Raw genomic sequence first — 23,078 nt, 5'->3', positions numbered from 1 at the left:
ACGTTACACACTTGCGCCTCAGGTGCAATAATTCCCTAATTTAAAGGTCCACAGACCACAATGCCATTTCTTGTGTCTAGAGGGAAATTTCTATATAAAGGAAGGACATCGTGGTGTCAAAATTCTCATTCTACACAAACACTGGTAAACCATGTTGCAAAGCTCAAATAATTCAAAATAATAAATGATGCAATATGATTGCATAACAACACTTAATCATACCCAATTCATAAGCTTATATGATTTAGATCAAAGAAATATTGACCCCGGCATTAGGTGTGATTGTGAGTGCAGGTGGTTGTCTTTGTGCGCCCTGCAATTGGCTGGCAACCAGTCCAAGGTGTACACCGCCTACTGCCCGAAGACGGCAGGGATAGGCTCCAACACAACGCGACCATTGTCAGGATAAGCGGCTTGTATAAGGAATGAATGAATATTATCCATCCATCGATTATCTCCTCACAAGGGGTCGCGGATGTCCAGGAGCCTATCCCATCTGTCTTCAGGCAGTAAGCAGGGTACATCTTGAACAGATTGCCAGCCAATTACAGGGCACACAGAGACAGACAACCATTCACACTCACAACCAGCCGGATCAGGCCCGCAAATGGGTTTAATCTGGCCCTCGAGTTGTTGTTCACCTGGGCTGTATTTATTTTGATACTTTACCCCCCTTTAATTTGTCAAATGGCAGTTGTATACAAGAAATATACATCTCTAAACCTAATTGGACACACTTTCAACATAATACCAAATCTTTCCAAATGTGTCGGACAGTTCGACAAATTCATTATGGTGTATGCCTTTCATTCAATGTGTTTTTTACATTTTTTTTAATTGAAGAGCATATTAAGTTTAACAAGGGACTGGCCTTGATGTCACTATTTAACATACAAACTTAAGTCGCTGTTTGATTTACTAAAAAAAAAAAAAAAAAAAGAAACATACAAACTACAAACTTAAATCACCGTTTCATTAATTAAAAAAAAGACAAAACTCTTGTTTCGAAAATCAAACATAAATATGTTAAATATGACACATTCTTCTACAGGTAATGAATGACAAGGATTAACTTCATAACTTGATCAATTAAATCAAGATGACAATCTTGTGTTGGCAAAACTAAAATGCTAAATGGGTGGTATTCTGCAATGTTACTTGGAGCAAAATATTTTAATTGGGACTTTTTCTTGTCACTGGATAATTGAGTTACATTCATTTATTGATGTATTTAGTTCATATTATTGTGTTCTATACAAAATGTGTATTTTTTGAAAACATTTCAACTCTATATTTTATAGAGTTCTCCTTTATATTACAATATAATTACAGTTGATCTCCGCTATTCACAGGACAGCATACAAATAACGCTAATCGACATAATATCGATGGTGATTGCTTCCTTTGGAAGGACGATGAAGTGAAGGGGGTGTGTCTGAGAATGAATCAGCGTCAAAATAAAGATCACGTGGTCACAGAAACTAGAAACACTGCCCTCTCCCGGTATCAATCGGCATGGCAAAAATAAGAGCATGAGGACGAAACCATTTACCCCGTGCGACACAGACGTGCACTCGCCGACTACCAACACTGTTTTGAACATGTATTTAACAGCTCGATTCGTTCACACAACAGCACTTCAACCAGTTTCCCAATGTGTACTGACTATAAACGTCGTTGGGATTCTGTGCCCCTGTAGCTAAATGAAGTGGTGCGGTCCAATACTATTGAAGGCAAAACTGGGAAGCGGTTAGTTTTCAGCTAGGAAGGATAGAACGCTGCTGATACATAGCTTGCACTGCGGCACCACATTTTAGGAAGGCTTGGAGCTGTTAAATATCCGCTTGCTTTCCTTTCAACTGTGTCGTTGCCATGGCTCTGTGCGGTGGTGTCGGAGCCATGGCTTTACCAAGCGAGCTAATCGTGCACATCTTCTCCTTTCTGTCCGACCGAGACAAGCTGCGGGCCTCGGCCGTTTGTTCGCGATGGAGGGAGTGTCTTTTCTATCCCGCCCTGTGGACCGAACTCAAACTGCGGATAGGCGGCGGTGCAAGCGCCGAGGAGTCTTCGAGGTTAGAGTTCCTCATGCGGAAGTTCGGCGCTTTCGTGCGAGAATTGCAGCTAGAACTCGCTCCCGCACAAGTCAGCCCCAGTTCCCGAACCAACGAGCCGCCCTCCATTAGAGTGGACCAGCCTCTCGATACCGACAACAACCCGCAGCCGTCCAAGCGATGGAGGGACGCAATGGCTACCTACATGGACCAAGCGTTGTGTGTGCTCACCAACATCCGCAACAACAGGTGACTGACTTTATTACTAATTACCAATCAGTTTCTGGCCAATTTTAGGATAAACGTTACTCTCTTTATCCATAATATGTTGAACTTTAGTTATAGTTTTTAGCTAGATAGCAGTGGCGCGGTTAGTACACAAGTTAGCCTCGGAGTTATGTAATACTGGCGACTGTGGTGAGTTCTATGGCGGAGCAAACCAATCATTGAATCGTTTCTCCAAACATTGCCTGGAGCTCGTATTATTGGGAGGCTTCAATTATTTAACGTGTGTCCGACTGGCAGATGGAACGTTACCGCACAGAAGGCTTTGTGGACTTGACTTGCTGACATCAGCTGTGCCGCACATGCAAAACATTCCATATAATGCATGTGCAACGCAGCACTGTTTACATAACATCTTGTCACAAGTACAGAAGTGCATTCATTTAGTGCAGTGGTTCTCAATTATTTCCTGTCACGCCCCCCCTACCAAGAAGAAAACAATTCGCGCCCCACCACCACCAATTCTTTTTTTATTTCGTGCTTATGTAAATGTTCTTTGTATATAAATGTTAGATTATCAATAAAATATCCCTTAACAAAGCTAAATTGATCAAAAAATATATATAATTTGAGAGACTATTGTGAGGATCTCGGAACTCAGTACTGTTGTGCAAATATTGATGAGATGATAAATATTTACTATACGTTTTTTTTTAACTTTATTAACATGAACAAACCAAACAGTTATTAATACGTACATAATATAGAAAAGAAAAAAAGAGTCAGGGGCATTTTAAACAAAAATTCTATGTAAATAACATAAAGCAACAGTTTTAATGTTCACTATAAGTTTGTTTTTATGTTTACAATACGTTTGACGTCGGACCTCTTCGTTGTGATGACGTCATCAATTTCCGTGTTCCATCTTGAGAGCGTCTGCTAAATTGCTAACGTAGCCGTCGTCTTATTTGATGTGTGTGTATATATATACGTAATGGTTGCAATACAACATTTCTGTTCATAGCTGCTGGCTCACCGCCAAAACGCGGTTCGAGTCAGATTTATGTTAAAAGTCGAGCATACATCGAAGAAATTCATTTTAGCGATTAGCACGCTACTTGTTTGCGGAGTCGTTTATTTGCCATCACGTAGCTTGTTACTTCTGCTGTACGCGGACTTGCATATAGTTCAAATAAAGTCCGCTCTGCTGCGGCGCAAGATAGCTTGGCGCGGTGGATTTAAGTAGCGACGAAAGAAATCACTTCCGGGTCAACGAGCGACGGGGCTACGCTTTTTTAAATCAGTACTGCATGACAGGGCGACACTTTTTTAAACCAGTACTGCGTGAACTAGGGGCACAAACAGCTTTGACGAGCTCAAACTCGCGTTGATTGAGATCGCCTTTTTCGGTCCCAAAAACATGTTCCCCAGGGTCCCACGCGCCCCCCTCAGCATTGCACCGCGCCCCCCCTCCACTGTTTCAGAATCACTGATTTAGTGTAATGCAGAATTTAGTCATGAACTTCACTTTGTTTCATCCTTTGTCCACTGTCTTTGTTGAAAAACTGATGCACCTAACAACCTTTGAAAGCTCTGTTCAGGTAGATTTATGTTCAGGATCCTTATGTGTTTTTATAATTGAGATGAGTGATAATTCTATATCGATATCTATAATGATAGACACATGATCAATATAAAATGCCTTTGATGCATTTTTTTAATGGGGGGGGGGGGGGGGATCAGGAAGCAAACCCGCCTGGATCCGGCATTGTGCGGGGTTGTATAGGCAGAGTGTCACAGTGGACTGTATGCACGGCCACTCGTGGATTTGTAGGCATACGAGCCGGTGTTGTTTTTGGCAGGCATTTTAGATTCAGTGTTAGTCTTTTCAGCAAAAATGCTTATTAGTTTCTGTTACATTTAGTCATTCCTATTCGTGGCGGTTTTAGCCTTGTTTTAGTCTGCGAAAATTTAAAAATAAGTTTTAGTCTAGTTTTCGTGAATTTAGTCTACGGAAATTCCAAAAAGATTTTAGTCTGTTTTAGTTAAAAATAGGCATACAAGGTTTCCACCCAATAGCGTAGACATTCTGATGGATTACTAAGGATAATTTAAAAATTGTTAGTCACCTCCACTAGAAGTGCTGCTGGAGTTTGACCCACATGGTAATTTCTTTTAAAGATGTCTGATATTAGATAATAATCCAGGCCTGAAGACATCTATGAACAATTTTTTTTTTTTTTTGGTAGTGGTAGCGCCACCTACTTGGCTAAAGGAAGTTTTTCTCTTAGCAGGGTTAACCAGGTCTTCCTCATTAGCTTGGATGAGTGGTAAGGCCTTCATGAAGTTAGAACAGGAGGTTGAAGGGCCTGAACAGTCTACGAAATTCAACACATTTAAACTAAATAATATATGAATATCTGAATAACGTGAAAATAATACAAAACCAGTAATTACAATCACTTGTCATTACTCTGCAAGGTACTTCTAGTTTCATTTGATAAATGCTTTTCATTTGATAAATGCTAAACACCTGCAGTAAATATAAACCTGCTGTTCTGCTGGTATCTATTTTATATGTGTTGGTGTTTTAATTTCCCGCTAGTTTATATTACACCATATGGCAAGCGCTTTGTTACAGCTCCGGCTGTTGTGAAATGTGCTCTATAAATAAAGTTGTATTGTATTGTATGCATTACAAACAGATAAAGTGGTAACAGTAAAATCAATGCACATTGCTCCAAAATAAGCTGAGAACCAAAACATTTTATTTGACAACTGTTGTGGCTTTATTTCACTTAAAGCAACATAAATAAACGTTTTAACAACATTGACTTGTGGTAGTGTATTAGAACAAATCTACTTCACGTACAAACTATCAAACATATGTCTTTTTTACTTGTAACAGCTTGCTCTTATCAGAACAAAGTAGCCTACCAAGTGTTACTGAGTGATCGTGCTTTGTTGCGCCGTGTGTGCTGTCCAGGTGGTGGGCGTGGCTGCACCAGCATTGCAATTTTCTAAAAGACGGATTACTCGTACAATAGGATGGGATGTCATGAATTTTAAACGTCTGACGGATCACACCGTAACAATTTGGTCCTCTCTCCTCTCATCACTGAAAATTCATTCATGTACCTTTAAATATCTCCCCCGGGTTGTTGAAAGTGCTCATCAACTCGTTAACTTGTACTGCAATCCAATGTCGATTTAGTCCTCATAGTATCACGCAGCGAAGGTATAAATGCAGTTTAAGGAAAGGCCACGGCCCCAAGGCGGGCCTATGACCGTTGTGCGGCTGACTGTGGAGGGAGCCTTCGCTAAGACTCTCATTCAAGTGAATGATAGCTGTGCGTGCGCACAGCATTATTTATTTATTTCATTTAGTTTTTACCGTAAGCTTCAAAATTAATTCAAAATATACGGTGACTCCCACACTGCCAACATCATCTTCTTTAGCTACTTGACAGGTGTGGTTGTTTTGATCACGTGGGCTCTGCATGCTGGCTCTGGTGGCTGCTGGCTACAAGACCAAAAGAGGATTTTGGAATGGACTGCGTGTCAACTCATATCGAAAATTTTGGATGTAGACCGATAAAATCCGCTACTGTTTTTTTGGGCTGATATTGGACCGCAATCCGATACAAATATTGGATCAGGACACACCTTGTTTTATTTATTGTATCACTCATGGCTTAGTTTAGACCTTTTGAGAATGAGTTTGTGAAGATATTGTTGGGCAGATGTTTGCTTTTGTGACGTTCACAAGAGCAGCTGGGAGAACTACTGAGAGGAGTTGGTCCATGTGTACACTTTGCCTCAGGCTGATGTTCCTTTTTTTTTGTTTTTGGGCAGCCCACAGTAGCCGTGTGTGTGAATTATGATAAAAGGTGAGATAAACAACTAACGTCCGACGTCGTATCCGTGAGACATGTTACAATTTGTTCTTCCATCATTTTTCCGATTGACTCTTTCGTGGGTAGGGTGACATCATGAAAGGGGCGCAGCAGCTACACGGAGAAGGGCGGAGTTTTATCCCGCATATTTCAGAAGAAATTGGATTAATTTTGCCAAATGTCATATTTTATCATATATATGCCTATAGTTAACCCTGGAGAGCTAAAAACAGCATGAATGTCCCCTTTAAATCAAATTTAAAGAAATAATTTAAAAAGTATTTAATCTTTATGAACTTCAACATGAATTTGTCGCAGTTATTTTCAACCACATATGAGTGTAAAACCAATGAATTTCACTACATGCGGTATTTTTTAATTCATTCATTTATTTTTAACACATGTAAATGAGTGTACATGTGTTACTGAGCTCCCACTAAGGGGCAAATCTGCTTTGTAGACAGAGCAAAGCAGAGCAATATCGTTCAGATTAGCAGCAGGTGCAGTATCCTTGGAGAGTTCTTGCTACAGAAAATGATCATATCTGCCTTTTCAGGCAATGTGCTTGAGCTTTGTTGGCACAGTAGTGACTGATGCTGCCGATAAGAACACACGCTGATTTGCTATCGAAAATGCAAATGTTAACTGGTTATTTGCATTTGAGTTGCCCCACCCATTGTAATTTGTTACTGGTGCTACAATGTTGCCATTTGACGTAGGGCTGGGCGATAAACCGAAAATTTACCGTTACCGAAATTTATTACAATGACCGAAATCATTTTGCCCATGTCGGTAAATTCGGTGTTTAAAAAAAAAAAGAAAAGCCTTTTCTGTCTGCGGCAATGTTCATGCCCCTTTAAGACGACTACAGCGCCTCCAGTCACGTGACTCCACCCGTCTGATCGAGAGAGAAAACAGACGTCGCGGTTGTAGCTGGCGATTCAAATCCGGAAGCTTTTTCACCACCCACAACACAACCATGCTGTGCTGAAAGTTCAAAGAGAGAAGCAAGGTTCGACAAGTGACAACAGCCCATTAACAGAGGCGACACCATACGAGAGAACGTCTTAGAGGTGGACGCGATAGCCTAGCACATAGCTAAAGATAAAGCTCCTCTAGTGACAGTGGCGCGCACAGGATTTAAACGCTTCATGAAAGCCGTATTTCCCGATATGGACAACATCGGGCCGGGAGCTTAGACATGTCAAGCATTTTGCATCTACATCCGACTTGTGGTCGGGTCGCAACATGGATCCCCGATTGAGCCTGACTGCGCACCAGAGTACTCGAGACGGCACATTTTCCCCGATGATGCACACTTGTTTATTTGGCTTGCATTGACATTTTCTTTCATTTTATTTAGCATTTTTTTTTATTTGGCATTATTTACATCATGACAGCATCTTGGCGCAATCTATTTGCAGAAAAAAAATTTAGCGTGCATTTATCGTTATCGAGGTAAAATTGCTCAATTTCTCGCAATATTGATTTGAGGTCATATCGCCCAGCCCTAATTTGACGTATGTTATTCTTTTCCTCACCCGATTATGACTTCAATGAAATTCAGCATGATGTAGGCTGAGGTTCGGAGCTGGAGGGAGCTCGTCAAACAGCTCTCTGTTAACTGCTATACATCTTGGAACCCCCTTTGCACATTCTCATCCTTTTGTAAGAGGTGATCAGACAACTGATCATTTGTTTTAGCCAAGTTAAAGCCTTCTATTCACCTTCACTCGTCAAAACATGTAATTCTGATTAATATTGTGTTTGTGGAATATGAGTTAATTAGCAAAATCCACCCATTTAAGCCATCTCAGGGGGGCGTCCGCTTCTGTCGAATGAAAATAACATCACAGTTGCTCAGGCACAATGACAAATGACGACTCACATGTTTTCTGAAGTTGTGAAACGATTGGTTGTTATCAAAGCTCTGTGGTGTCATTTTCAGTCGACAAAAGTGACAAAATAATTAATATCGTCAGACCGGGATTTTTTATTTTTTTTTATATCATACCGCCAGAATGTAATAACGGCCCATGCCTAGGTGGTGGGTGGGGAATCGAAACAAGAAACCTAAACGTTAAAATTTGATTAATTCTGAGCGAATCGGAATGTTACTCCTAGTTCTAATTGACTCTCGAGACTCGATGCCAACCTGAAAAAGTAACAATAAATTGCCCTATTGAAATGGTAGAAAACCACTCAGCAATTTCCAGGGTAGAGGTTTGTGTAGTCAGCTAAATGGCAACAAAGATGATGAGAGATCTGTAGAACGTTCCCTGTTAAAAGTTGGTTGTAAACATTGATGAGCAATTCAACTCATCACTGCTGTTCCAGCTTATTTGTGAGAATTGTACAGGACTTAGTGTGTAGTACCCTGCTGAGTTTCAATCGCTGACTGTTGTTTTTTTTCTGTTTTCCAACATGTTCTCTCAGGAACCTGCAGAAGTTACGTCTATATGGCGACACATGGGTTCTCCAACAGGAGGGACTCCTGGACAACTCCACCTTGTACCAGATTCACGAGGGCCACAAGAAAATCAACGAGTAAGTCCTTTGCATTTCACTCAAAGGTCTTTAGGCAACAAGACCAACTTTAATTTTATCCAAACACAATGATGAAATATGCCAGGTGAATAACTCTCAAGGTCTACTCGTAGCAGTTTTATTTCAACGCTTTCCTCCTCTACTGAATTAATCTCAAAGATTTGCTGCGAGATGTAACGAGCATGTAAAAAGCAGATAAACCCCTGTTCATGTGCCGGGTTGTTGAAATATATATATATATATATATATATATAAAAAAAAAAGTGAGCAAGATAATTAATTTGGAAGGTTTTACCACCATTCATATGGCTTACAAGCAAATGCATTTTGGCACTGTTTTGTGAGGGAAAATCAAAAGAAATATGGTCGCACAAGTTTACACAGCCCCTTATACCCAGTTAATTTTTTTTGCTAAATGACTGAATCCACAACGGTTACCAGATTAAAATGATTTATCCAAGTGATTGTGCGTGACTACTCATATACATACCCATCACCATGGGTGGGCCATAAGGGGGCGTAGCTGCCCACCCAGTTATAACACTTGTGTAACACCAAAATTGTTGTGTTCCAATGAGCTCACAGTCATCCAAATTGAATGGCCACAGATTTCCCAGCCATGTGTAACACATTCATTATTCCTCACTTACTTAGCTGTGTACGAGAAGCTGCCCGACGAGACGCCACAGTGCATGACATTTAATTAGAAGGCAAAATAGGCAAATGAAAGGAAAAACTCTACATTTACATGACACAATTTTGGAGGATCAGATGACATTTGTCTTTAATAAAGCGCAAGTCAAGTCTAAATATGGTGTTGTGATTAATATTTGCGTTTGTGGAACGTGAATTAAGCAGAAGATTCCACCAGCTTTTATCCATCTCAGTGGGCTGCTTTTTTTGTCCTGTACTCCCACCTGCTGTTGACTGAAACTGACGTCACCATGCCCACGGGCTCAGTTTGCAAACATCACATGACTAAACATGAAATATATATATAATTCTGTAATAAATATATAATTCTGGCGGTGCACCAATGCACAATTTCGAAAATTTGTGTTCACACCGCAGGCCAGGATGCCAAATTCAGATTTTTAAATGTATTTTTTAATCCAATTTTTTTATCTACCCATTGACATCACCAAAATAAATAGCTGTAATAATGTGGACATGTGTGCCCACAAAGAACGACATACAAAAACACAATGGCACGTGGCACAGTGAAGCGTCTGAATGAATGGCTTACTATTATCACCACTAACGTTCACTTCAAGATTCATGCTTCAGGCGGGATTAAATTAAAGACGAGTATAAAAGTAACACTGTATGCGCTATAAACAATTTTGGAGATTAAGGGACGAGTTTGTCAGTAGTTTGTCTATAGTATCTCAAGCATTCTCCCCTGCCTGTGCATAGTTCATAGTTGTATGGATAAGCATTGGATTCATAAATGACACATGATAGAGGCCTGGTTCGGATTAGAAATATTGGAATTGTGCTATCCACATTGCAAAACATCAGGCGCATTTTGCACGTGAGCAAAAAAATCTGAATTGACCTGCAGAAGGAGCATAGCTCAACACTGATGTTTTATTGCTCACCCATTCTGCTTGAATTTATTCTTGCATCTTTTTGCATTTTTGAGAAGCGACTTCTAGGAGCACTCTTCCTCTTTTCTATTTTTGCTACAGGATCCAGCGGTTGTTCGGGGAGTTGTTGTCTCACAGTAGGCAACTTAGGTGGTTGTCCTGCAGCTTTATGCTCGGTCTGGTGACTCCCTCCTCCTTAGCATGCCTCTCGAATCCTTCATCTGAGACCCTGCAGCACCTCAGTTTACTGGACCACCAGTTTGGTATGTATGACTGTAACTTTGCATTAGTGTACGGTAGAGCCTGAGCTCCGAGGCCAAATCTGTGTTTGAATATTCGTTGACCATTTAACCACAAATCTTGAATCCATTCAAATGGTTTATTAATTGTACGTTCACGGAAAAAACGTGTCTTAATAGTGAACACAAATGTTCATAGTCCAATTGGAACATGACGGTAAATGGAGCACTTACATAGCGCCTTTTATTTTAACCAACGTAAAGTATTTTACTTAAGACTCCAAGATCCCTCGCCAACGGCAGAACCCAGGATGAGAAAGTTTTAAATCCATTTGTGTTCTGTTGTACCAGCTAAGCCAAGCATCGCTCCGGTCCAACATCCAAGTTTGCTAAATGCCTTCGTTCTAGCATTTCGTGAGAAGCTTTATTTACTGATTGCGTAACAGTTAAATACTTCCAGGAATGGCGTTTCGAAGAACGTCCGTCACACGGCACTTTGCGCGCCTCACACACTTACTACGTCACACGCGCATTGCCATCCAAACATTCCAGTGACACCAATATTCCATGATTCAACATTTGTTTTTAATGGCCAATTCGCATCTCAATTCGAGTCACCATCGACTCATGTTCAGTCATGCCATAATTCTAATAAATACCATGAGAAACTCTTACCACAGCTTTCCCTTCCCTATAGGTCCACTCATCTCACCATCCGAGTTGGACCGTCTTGCTTCTCTTCATTCTCTGGCTCTTGATTTCTCTGATCTGACGTCTGAGCTTTGTAGCCTATTGGCATCACCCCACCGCACTCCGCTGCATCGTCTATCCCTGATGCTCAATGGCACCACCCTGGAAGTCAAGTCTTTAGAAGGGACGGCTACGGATGATGATTGGAAGGCGCTGGTAAAGCATCCCAGCCAGTGATAAGAATTGTGGAATGGTGTGAAAAAGTTTTTGCCCTCTTTTTTTTCTTTTCTTAGGTTGTTTTTTTTTTTTGTTCTCCCACATTAAACAAAATTATTAGTCAAAGACAACACAAGTAAACACAAAATGGTGTTTTTAAATATTTTTTTGTTATTATTAAGGGAGGAGAAAAAAATCCAAACCTTTCATGGCTCTTTGTGAAAAAAGTGATTTTCACCCATTAAAACATAACTGGGGTTTATTACACCCGAGTTGTATTTCTTCGCCCCACCCAAGCCTAATAAGATATCGCTTAAATAGGACCTGACAAACTGAAGTAGACCAAAAAATCCTCAAACGCCAAATATCATGCCGTGATCTCATAATTCAAACACAAATGAGAAAGACCGTAATTGTGGAAAATGTAACAGCGTTTCTAAAGCTTGTGAAGCACAATGCGCGCTAGGGCCGGCCAGCAACGATATGGCTGAAAGATGTTTCATATCATTATAGCACTAATGATAGCATTTATGAAAATAAGAGAAACAATGAAATGGATGAAAGATAAAATAAAACACAACTATTCAGGGGAAAATAACATGGTATAAGTAATTTTCAAAGAATGTGCATTGTTTTTGTGTGTAGTTTACCATGCATTTTTGTTTACATCCATGCTCCTCTAGCAGTGTTGTAAATGCTTGTTGTTCATACAATGAAAGTGTAGCGAACAAATAGCCTCTTGGATTCCAGCAACTCTTATATGTATTACAGGACCAAGTGAGAAACCAGTGTCCATTTATTGCCGTAGTGCATTATATTGTTTGACACGATTGTGTCTTCAGTGCGACGCTGAAAGTCACGGACAGCTTGCCAGCCCGAGGATGTCAAAGCGTTACATCTCATACCATGTAATCATTAGATCATTTGAATTTTGTTACTTTGCACAAAATATTCTTATTGCAAGTGTTGCGCTGAGGGAATGAACAAATCTAAGACACACTTTCATTGGGCTCTAATCCACCATACGAACATTTCTTTGCTGGTTCAGCAGCAGGTCAACAGTTCTTGTGTTCTTAAAACACACATTTGTGGTCAAAATTTTATTTCCAAGAAGTGTCCGGCTGGCCAAAATTATTCATCCAAGAGGTCACAAAAGACCCTGCAGCAATATCCCCAAGAACTGCAGGCTTCACTTGCCTCAGTTATGAGGCATGTGACTCATGACTCCACCATAAGAAAGTGAGAAATGGCTTAACTGTAACTTAAAATGGCGTGACTTGTATACTGTATTTCTATCTTCGGTACTCAAAGCGCTTAATTATCACTGTTACCTCATTTACCTTCTGATAACGCAGCATCAAGAGCTACTAGGTGTTCAGTATCTTGCTCAAGGACACTTGGACATGGTCACAATGGCCTGAGATCGAACCCCTAACTTCTGGCTTGGGAGACAAAGAGTCTGCCACTGAGCCATGCCGCTGATATGGCTAAGTTGTAAGACAAAACACTCTGATGAGAAATTAATACCAAGACCTTTGGGAAAATACTCTGTGGTCTGACGAGACAAACTTGACCTTTTTGAAAGGCATGTGTCCCATTACATTTGATCTCCGACTTGCTGTGCTAATTTCAAGTATGAATTCTGCTGTCTACTAAAAACAAACTTGAAGGAGAATGTGCGTGACCTCAAACTGAACTGAGCTTCTGCTGCAGGACAATGATCCAAGACACACCAACAAATTCACCTCTAAATGACTCAAGAAAAGCAAAATGAAGACTGGAGTGGCCTCGTCAAAGTTTAGTTTTATTTAATTTAGCGGTTCACGCTCAAAACCCCTCCATTGAGGCTGAATTACAAGAATTCGGCAAAATGGGACAAAATTCCTCCAGGGTTCTGTAAGAGACTCATTGCAAGTTGTTGTGTGGTGAAACCAGTTATGAGGTTTAGAGGCAATCCCTTTTACTCACAGGGCCAAGCAGGTTTGGCTTCGCCCTCTCCCTCCCTTAGTTATTAAAACTTTCATTGAAAAACTTAATTTTTGGGTTGTTCTTTGATTAATATTCTTTTGCGCTGGCAGACATTTAAGTGTGGCAAACTTGCAAAAAAAAATCTGAAAGGGGGCAAACACTTTTTTTTTTCCCCCCACGTCACTGTATTTTATCATAAATTGTGTTTGAGGAAATTGCAGACATCACTCAAATGTGCCTGTTGGTCCCCAGGTACGAGTGAGTGCCAACCTGCGAGTGTACATCATGGTCGTGGAGGTGAGCAGCTCAGAGCTCCTCCGAGTGCTAAAGCCGAGCCTTCCGCTGGAGCGCATCCACCTGGACAGTTACAACACACTCGTGACCGACGCCACCCTGGAGCTCATCGCTCAACAATACAACAAAACGCTGACACACTTCCTTTTACTGAGGGATGACCCCGATTTCCCAGACCTCAGTGTCAATCGCAATGAAGATCCCTTGGTCCTCTTGGCGTGGAGGTGTACTCAGCTGACTGTGCTTATAATTCACGGTGAGTTCATGATCATCTGCTTCTTAGAGAAAAGTGCATTGGAATCCATCCAATTCCAACACAGTCTCTTCCTGAATGCTGGTTGTTGTGCGATTTCTTTGGGTTTTCAGGCCGGTCGATGCACAGCGGCTGTGGTACTTTGAGTAAAGAGAAGCGAGCGATGTGTGTTCAAGTATTATAGCAATTGTTCAGTCGAAGAAATGAGGGCGAGCTATGGGCCATCAACAAACCCTTTATTCCGAACAGAAATGATTACTATCTGCTCTAATCATGCCCAAAATTTAAAAAAACAAAACATCCAATTTGTGTTTTTCTTAACTGTCTGCCTTTGTCTCTCTTGTCATACACTCCTGCTCTTCTTCCTGTCTTTCGTTTTCCCCCCAACTCAAATATCCAATCACAAATTGCTGTCACCTTCACGGACTCACAGTCAGAAATGAGAGAACTCTAACAACAGTCCTAGCACAACAGTAGAGTCACCAAAATATTACTACAGTTGTGTAAGTACTATTTTACAACGTGTGGTAACATTAAAAAAAAAAGTCTTGCGTTGAGGCACAATCCTCAAGTATTCAGACTGAGACATTCCACTGGAAGCGGAATGTCTTGTGTTACAGCTCATCCAACTCGACTTAATTTCTAGAACACTTTATCGGACAACTGCAGTTGAGCACAATAAGGGTCAAACACAAAACTCAACTGCATTGAAGTTGAGAAATCACTGTTTGAAAAACATGCAGTTGGATGTGAAACTTTTGCCATGTTTAAGAAATGTTGTACTTTGTGTTTTTCAACATTTTTATAACATTTTCATCACAATGGCAAGACATGGCATTGTCACGTAAGGTGTTTATATAAATTTCCGTATTTTTACTTTGTCTGAATAAAGTGGTGACGGCGCATCTCTAATCAGTGAATGTGAGTTACATTGCAGATGTGACTCATGTCATTTGCTAACTAACATTCTCAAGTGGGTCCATGTTAAGAGTAAAAGCTAAAACCAACAATGTTGAACTGAGCTGTGGTGAGGTGCAAAATGTGAAAGCTGTGTGATAAGTCACATTTTAGATTGTGTTTTTCATCGAGATTAGAGGGACCACTCTAATTTGATTTATTGCGGAAAAGTGAATGCGCACAAACCAAAGCCTTTGAGTACGAGCAATCAGATGAAAAATCAAATGTACGACTAACTCACTGGTGATCGTTTTAGTCTTGCAAAAATGTTATCATGTGCACTGCAAAAATGTTTGGGCTGCATTTTTTTTTTCACAATCAAAAATTATGTGTAATGAGGCAATACTGGTTCCTGGTAGCATGAGTCAAAGAAACCATCATTTTCCCAAAATATTTCAGATTACGTATGCATGCTTTGTCCAACATTTCTACCCGTGTCTCGTTGCAGGCTACACAGTATGGTCTCATAACTTGGTGGCAATCTCTCGGCTTCGGGGATCCAGTCTTCGTGTCCTGACTGTCTCTGACGAGAGCATCGACTTTGACCCGGACCAGCCGGTGTATTTGGAGGGCGACCCAGTTCATAACCTGATCAAAGAGGTTTCGCTGGGCCTTGGCCGAGTGTGGCACCCATGTTTGGATTACAGCCTTGTTTTGACTGAGCCCACCCAGCACTTCCATCATGAGCTGCATGCCTTCAGCATGGGCATGTAGGCAGGGCTGGCCAGTCCTGACAAACGCAGCCTGCGCTGTGCCAAGGCCAGGCCAGACTCACCAAGTACACATCAGCTCACATCACGCCCCACCAATTTAATCTCAATCTTAACCAAGGCAAATCATGTTGGTAACAGGACAAACCATGTTGTTTTCGCATCTAACTTGCAAGGCAAATGCTGTCATTTCCACCAGGTTTTCTGTGATCCTTACGAGTTCTTGGGTCATAACATTCAATTTGAAATTTTGGAATTCCAAACTAATGCTTTGGTGACCTTCATTATGGCCTGGTCTTGCTCACGGCACTAAAACAGTTTCCCATAACTGGCTAATGTAATAAACCCCACAGCCACTGTATGATGTTACGTTTTAAAATCTCTTCTTATCCTGCTCATGGGTAGAACAGGACAGGGAGGATGCTTGATTAATCTATCTTAGAAAATTAGTGGGAAAATACTTTGTATGTGTGCTCCGACACAAGATATTAGCTTTAGTGTTCCATTTTTTTTTTTTTTTTTAACCTTGTCATTCTGTTTGTTTTATCTGCTTTTACAGAAGTTGGCCATGTAGTGATCAATTCCTGGGTAACTACTTTTATGAGATGAAGGACTTTGGCAGCAAAAAAAAAAAAAAAATAGCTGACTTGCGCTGGTGCTGCTCACTTTGAATAGTTGGCAGTAATAGTCAGTCAGTGCCCTGCCTCCTCAGGTTACTGGCCAGCTGGCAAGGCTTGCTTTTAATGACCAAAATTGTCTGTGAGGAAATTGATCAACTTTAAAGGTGGTGTAATGGAAATTTGTGGTAGATATTTGCATGCAGCACCCTTTACCTGTGCTCAATGGCAAAAACGTTAAAGTTCAGCAACTGACAAGAGAGCGTATCCACTGTTTATTTTTTTATTCGTTGTCAGCTGGCAGTTATTCACGTCTCTTATTAATTTACTTGGCTATGTCTCCTTGAGGTCAAGACCTTTATCCCCGAGTGGCTATTGTACAATGGAAATAGTGGTAAGGATCCATGACATCAAGCACACAATTAATGAATAGCAAAGTGTAAAAGTTTGAATGAAAATGTAACGCCGTGTGATATTTCCATCAGGAACTCCTTATTTCTTCCCTGCGTCAGTGATTACAAGAATTACAAGAATTTTCTGTAGCTTACAAAGATGGGGAACTACCATTCCCAGCGTTTACATTGAAGTGCAGCTTCAGAAAATTATGCCCTGAATGTGATTTGGTGCAATCAATTTTTTTTTGGGTGGAGTTCACAAAGGGTTTTACAAAAGCTTGATTTGTCGTACAACCGTGAGAGGATTTAAAAAAAAATAAAATAAAAAAACATTGAGATTTGTAGAATGAACTTGTCTGAGAAAAAGAAAAAAAGGCACCTATGGCACAACACAGTTTTGAGTGCTGTGGCTCTGTGAGGACAAGGACAAGCTTTGTGTTCATCTCAGGAAAGCTTTTAACATCCCTTTTGACTGGCATACTGGTGTAGATGATACAATAGGGGATGTGGAAACAATCACAATTCAAACCTCTTGAGTCACAGTTGCCTTGCAGACCATGCCCTTTTGTCGGAAATGGTTATGTGTTATTGTGCTGGTTATTTTGACATCTGATGAACACTCCACGTGACTAGATTTGTTAGCTAACCTAATTCTACTTTTGTTTTCTAAGAATTGAGTTCATGAATGACGAGGATTCTGTCACCGGTAGATGGAAGCAACAGCTGAGCGACTGTGGGTTGGTTGGGAATCCATGTTGTGATTGGATGGCCTACTGGGGCATTTCATGTCCGAACTGAATGTAGTCCTTCTTCAGGGCAATGTGGATCTTGGTGTGTGTGCGTGGTCTTTCCTTGGCCATGAAGACATAGGGTAATATTAAGATGTCTACCAAGCCTGGCATTCCACACTCCATTATGTCTGTTTTGTACCCAAGCAAATCCAAGATATGTTTATGTTTTACTCGCAGGGTATGGTTTCATTCTTTTGGTCAGGTCAGTATTGTACTGCACTGGTGTTTACATGAAGGCTTTTTCGGACCGTGTGGCCAGTTGGTTGAAGATTATTTCACTCGATTGTAACTGGGCAGAAAGTTGCCTTCCCTTGATTGGTGGCACCATCATTGCATAATATGAAAGTCTAAATCAATTTGTGGTAAAGTTGTCAGCTCATGGGCAGATGTGCCGTCGCTTTTTTTTTTTTTTTTTAATTGGTTGATGCTTTAGCCATGATAATTTCTTGTTCTTGGTCCGTATCTCAGGATTGGTGCACCTTGGGTACCAAGAGTTTCCTTTTTTTGAAAGCTGAATATATTGGCTTGTGAATATACAAGCTTGCGTATACTGAAGAGAGCCGAGCACAAGCAGCAAACACACCCTGACAAAAATGTGTTTTAGATGAGCGACTCCCCCTCCACCCCCACCTCCCACCCCATTTGACAAGTAGTTAGAAAAATGAATGGATGAATCTTGGTTGTAAGCAGTTTGTTGTTGGTACAGCGACGAGGGATGAGAATTGTAAGCGGTTTTTGAAAGCAAATTTTAAGAAGGCAAAATTTCAAACAATGTGTCTTATGGATTCCAACATTTTCACTTTGGATTTTTATTGTCTCTTGGTACTGAAGTCGCTGCTTTCCGTGCAAAATCACGGCGGGGAAAAAAACAGAGCTACTGCGAACTTGTCACGGCAGTAATGTTTTTGCTATATGAATAAAGTTGTATTGTATTGAGGAACTTGATTATATGACTTAATATTTTGACTGAAAGCAGTCTTCAAATTTTGAAAAGGAATGTTGATTGAATGTAGATAAGAGCTCCAAATATCTCCCAACAAAACAAGATCACCAATTGTGTCTTTATCATATAGGTGCATTCAAAAACAGACAACAAAACGACACATGCGAGAGAGAAAAGTAGCTCCTAATCGCTGTCTCATCGATAGCGACTCCACTGAAACATCTTCTAACAGTCTTAGTTTCCACTTGCAACTCTCCTTTCTCGCTCATGTAATTTTCTCAGTAGAAATTTAATTCTGTTGTCTGTATAAAAATATACAGTATATTTAGTGCTTGTGTGCATGTGGTGTAGTTAAGCTTGCTCATGCTCAGTCAACCTCGCATGTAATGCAGCAGGACGCCGGAAGAGAAAGAAATGGTTCTCAGGGTACAATCGTTTGTCTAGGGTGAGGGATAAAAAACAATAGCTCAGGCCTCTCGTTTGCTCATGAGACTAGTGGGGTAGTCACAACTGTGAGTTCAATGCTGCCAAAGATCATAATGGAGCAAAACGTGTTAATGAAGTGCCCGTAAAGTCACGTACACTGGCAGCAGGCTGGCCCAGTAGTTTTGCTTTTATAGTTGACATTCTAATTGTTTTTTTCTTTCTGCCGTGTCTTTGTTGTGTTTCTTGCTCATATGATCTTCCTGTGAGACATACTAGTTACTGCACTAGTTACTGTGTCTGACGCATGTTCAGAGTTTTTATAGTTTGGGCAAAAACTAACAAAACAGGCGGGGTATATGTGGGGGAAAGATTTCTTGCCATTGTTGTTGGATACTGTTTTAATTTGTTTTAACATGATCACTCCCAGTGAGATTTCATAAGCGTGGGGCGGGGGTGCTATTCGAATCCAGCATGCATTATTTTATTATTTTATAACAGCTAGTAGCATCATTGCTCTGCTTGGTCAGACATGCATCTCACACTATGACTTTTATTTTGTTTCCAGCAGATTTTTATTCAACTCTCCAACTGCAAAGAGTGAGTGAATGTAATGGCAAGGAGAACATCATGGCTGACTGAACACTTTGTCCAGGAACTACTTTTGGGACAGAGTGTATCATCTCAGTGAGGAAAACCTTGCTCTGCGGTGGCGCTAGCCAGTATGAGATTAAATGCAGCTGTTTTAAGCGTACCCGTGAGCGACATTCCTTAACCAGGCTGGAACTGGAAGTTGCCTGGCCTCAAGGCCAGTGTGCCTGACTTGAAATGTATTCGATCAAGCCTGTGGTCGACTTTATCAAAAGTATTTTGGAGTCTGAGCTAACAAACAATTTGCTGCTGGGAGTGTTAATAACTGGGTGACTCTCAGGACATCTGACTCACATAACATCTAACTGCAAGGCCTGCATGCAAAATATGATGGTAGAGATATACATATCTAAACTATATAAATATATATTTTTAGTCCTCCTAATCTGGTGTGTTTGCAAAGATGACAACGTGGCTGGTTCTGATGAGCCTGCTTAAAAATAAAAATAAAATAAATTAAAAAAAGACCTGCATGGTTTTGTTGCGTTTTCATGCCGTCATACTGGTTTCCCCCCACAAAACAACACAGCCGAAACTTCGTTCACTGAGCAACGTGCTCAACCATCTGAGCTAAAGCCACCCAGCAACACCAACATGTTGGTTGCACCAGCAAGAACAGCATGAAAACGCAACAAATCCACATAAGTTTGTGCAGTTGTTCTTTTTAGCAGTGTAGTAAACCAGAGAACCAGCTGGACTGAGCAGGGTGAAGCTGTGGTGCCAAGTGTGGTTCTTAAAAATCCTTACACATATGCACATATGAATAGGCCAAGTGATGTACAAATGTGTGTTTATGCAAGACTTGCTGGCCATTTCAGGATATTTTGTGTCCGGAACACAAACACTCACATTTGAGAAAGCGGTCTACTCAGGCTATGAGGAAGATGGGTTTAGCCCAGCTATTGTTTGCCACACACACACGCACACACACACATATGGTCACCCCATGCTTCTATCAGTGTCATTGAGTTTGTTCATTTTTGTTGTTTCCGTGCTTTATATAAAATGAAAGTCATAGCAGGGCCAATTTGGCCTGATGGGGACTTCTATTTTAGACAGTTGGCCTCAACGGCTGTTGTGAAACTTTCTATCAGAACTGTAGAAAAATGAACATGTGGGTTTGTCTCGGCAGGCCCGCACATATCCCGAGTTTGATTAAATAGGTCAGTTCCAACACTTAGAGACTAATCGCGGGGTCGTGGGATGGCTGTTTTGTGCGTTATTGTAGCACCAAAGCAACAGACAGCATTGGTCCAAAATACCCACAGAGGCCGCGGGCAGACCAGTCAGTTTCCTTCCACTTTGATCATCACTCCAGCGTAATGACAGTTCCGAGTGGTACCTCTCAGGATAATTGCAACATGTTGGAAATTGGTCTTACTCGAGTTCCTCTTCCTTCGGAATGGGTTGATGACAATAGGCAGTTTTTCTTCATCACAATGTGAGCCTTCAGATTGTATTTTTTTTGTTGTTGTTTTGCTTCCCCTACAGCTGTAGACTCCTACCATTAGCTGAAGGACTCAAAATGAGCTAGCATAGGGCTGGACTCTGAACGGCTGGATTCGCATGAATATGCTGTTTCGTTTTTTTTGTTACACACTGTATGTTCATTGCACTGGTTATGTTCAGTCTAGATATAGTGCATCCACAATAAGAGCTTTAGATGACATCACACATTCTCATAATTCGCAGAGTTGTCCAATGGTTTGCCAGCATTTGCTTGTTTTTGCTCCATCTTGTGCGCCTATGATTTTGCACTTCCCGCGCTGCCGTGCAAACAGACGGCTAACACGTCGCCGATAGCAAAAGCGGCCAAACTGGTGGTCGCCATCCGAATGACAAGTGCAGCTCTTGGCTTTACCATGAGACGATCCATGGTCAGTGTCAGCAAACTGTCTTGAATGCAATCTTGGTGACTGTGGCTTGGATGTTTCTAGATTTTCGTGTCAAGTCTGAAGAGCCAAAGTTGCTATTTAAACAGGAAGGCATTCGGGCCTCACAACTATGCAAGGGGAATGCATGTAGTCCGCACCTTTTTTTTTTCTCTCGGTTCCTCGCGGTTACACAGAAACGAGGACACAAGACGATGAGGACTTGCAATGTCACTTGGCCTTATGATGATTAATGAAATCATATTCTTTCCTTAATAAGATCTTAAGATTCTGGTAAGCCAGCCCAGTGGAAGCAGTGGTGACGGCAGGCTCACTCTTGGTCTCTGTGAGACTGGCTAGATGGCCCCAGTTTTATCGTGGTACGAATGTTGTGCATTTGTTTAAAATCAGGACAGTTTGCAATAACAGCAGTCTTACTAGTACTACTGATCTGTAGAAAACCACAGAGGAAGAGATAAACTATATGTATGTGCATGCATGCATATTGCATATTTGTAGAGGTCTCAATTCTTTACTGTGGTATACATTACATAAATACATGTCCGAGTTAAATGTATGGCTATGAAATCATACGAACTTTGTACATCGAAAATCTCGTTTAGGTGTGTTACTCCAAAATGGTTTGAAAATTATTGTTGAATATGCTGTGACAGTCACGTTTCCGTGTGATTGATTGTTAAAGTTTGCACATAACCGTGGCTTTAAACTTTTACCTTAGCAATAGCGATGTAACGATATCCAGACGTCACACAATATGATAATTATTCATGATTTTTCGAGAAGGTTGGCGAAATGATATAAGCTCACAATAACTATAATAACTCAAGAGTGCGGGAACAAAAAGCTCTTGATATAGAAAAAAGGAGCACAGTATTGCGTTTTTGTGCATAAGAAAAGCAGTGACAAAGAAATAGGCTTGGCCAGTCATTTTATTTTCATGTGTTCCTATTTGCTCAGAGGCCCCAAGTGCCATGGTGTACGTAGTTCACAATGCTGTGTTCAACAGAAGCAGGCAAAAAGTAACATTTTCGACAGAGATGTGTTGCTTTTAATATCGTAACTTGGCGACGACAATTTTAATATTGCTGTTATTATTACATCCTTTGTGGGCAAAGGGTCAATGTTGGCCCAAACCACAGCGTGATGAGATTCCAACATGTTAAATGACTTCACCAAATGATTTTCATTTCATTTTTGTGTTTTAATCAGAGTACAAGATGTTTTGAGCTGCTCGAAAAATAGTTTCACCAACACCTCAAGGACGAACAGCAAATTGTGGAGAAAATCTAATCGCTTTTCGGATGAAGACTTTTGCTTAATACAGTGTTTCTGTATGAAACTACTGTTTAGTGTCCGTCAAATCATTTCAAACTTGTGATTAAAATCATTTTGGCTTGTTCTGCCAAGTATTCCTTATGTGGTGTGTCCATAGTTGATCTCTGCAATTACCAGTTCTCATTTGCTCAATGAGAACTATATTGCTCCACGGTATTTATATGGTGGCAATGGAGTGTTCGTACAAGACAGCCCCCCAACCGTCAAAAAACATCTCATCAATCAGTAAGCATTAGGGGTGAAACTGGTTGAATGTTTTGAATCTTGTGTTGAATGAATGCTGCTTCTTTTAGTCACTTAATAAAAGCATCAAAATGTAATTTGCTTCCATTTGTCCTTTTCTTATTCTTCCTATTCACCAGTGGGCCTTCTCTGTTACACTTGAGCACATTCACA

At 40.8% G+C, this 23,078-nt stretch overlaps 1 protein-coding gene across 1 annotated transcript; it reads left to right on the top strand.

Annotated features, from left to right (window-relative positions):
- Nucleotides 1-1,680: 1,680 nt before the first annotated feature.
- Nucleotides 1,681-23,002, top strand: fbxo33 (F-box protein 33). Its single transcript, XM_088299720.1, has 6 exons — nt 1,681-2,300; nt 8,609-8,719; nt 10,411-10,571; nt 11,245-11,453; nt 13,674-13,971; nt 15,374-23,002. Exons 1-6 carry the CDS (start codon nt 1,873-1,875, stop codon nt 15,637-15,639), a joined length of 1,473 nt encoding a protein of 490 aa, XP_088155846.1. The 5' UTR covers nt 1,681-1,872; the 3' UTR covers nt 15,640-23,002.
- Nucleotides 23,003-23,078: the final 76 nt, after the last annotated feature.

This window comes from Idiotropiscis lumnitzeri, chromosome 1, assembly GCF_059441095.1.
Source record: "Idiotropiscis lumnitzeri isolate Australia: NSW breed Sydney's pygmy pipehorse chromosome 1, RoL_Ilum_1.0, whole genome shotgun sequence".
In the NCBI taxonomy this organism is placed as follows: domain Eukaryota; kingdom Metazoa; phylum Chordata; class Actinopteri; order Syngnathiformes; family Syngnathidae; genus Idiotropiscis; species Idiotropiscis lumnitzeri.
Note: the sequence above shows the minus strand (reverse complement) of the source record. Positions and strands in the feature narration are given on the sequence as shown.

Excerpts from the sequence above, each read along its gene's own strand:
- fbxo33 (XM_088299720.1), top strand. The coding sequence starts at position 1,873 with ATGGCTCTGTGCGGTGGTGTCGGAGCCATGGCTTTACCAAGCGAGCTA. Across the intron at positions 2,301-8,608 it reads ACCAACATCCGCAACAACAG|GAACCTGCAGAAGTTACGTC; the intron begins GTGACTGACTTT and ends ATGTTCTCTCAG. Across the intron at positions 10,572-11,244 it reads TTTACTGGACCACCAGTTTG|GTCCACTCATCTCACCATCC; the intron begins GTATGTATGACT and ends CCTTCCCTATAG.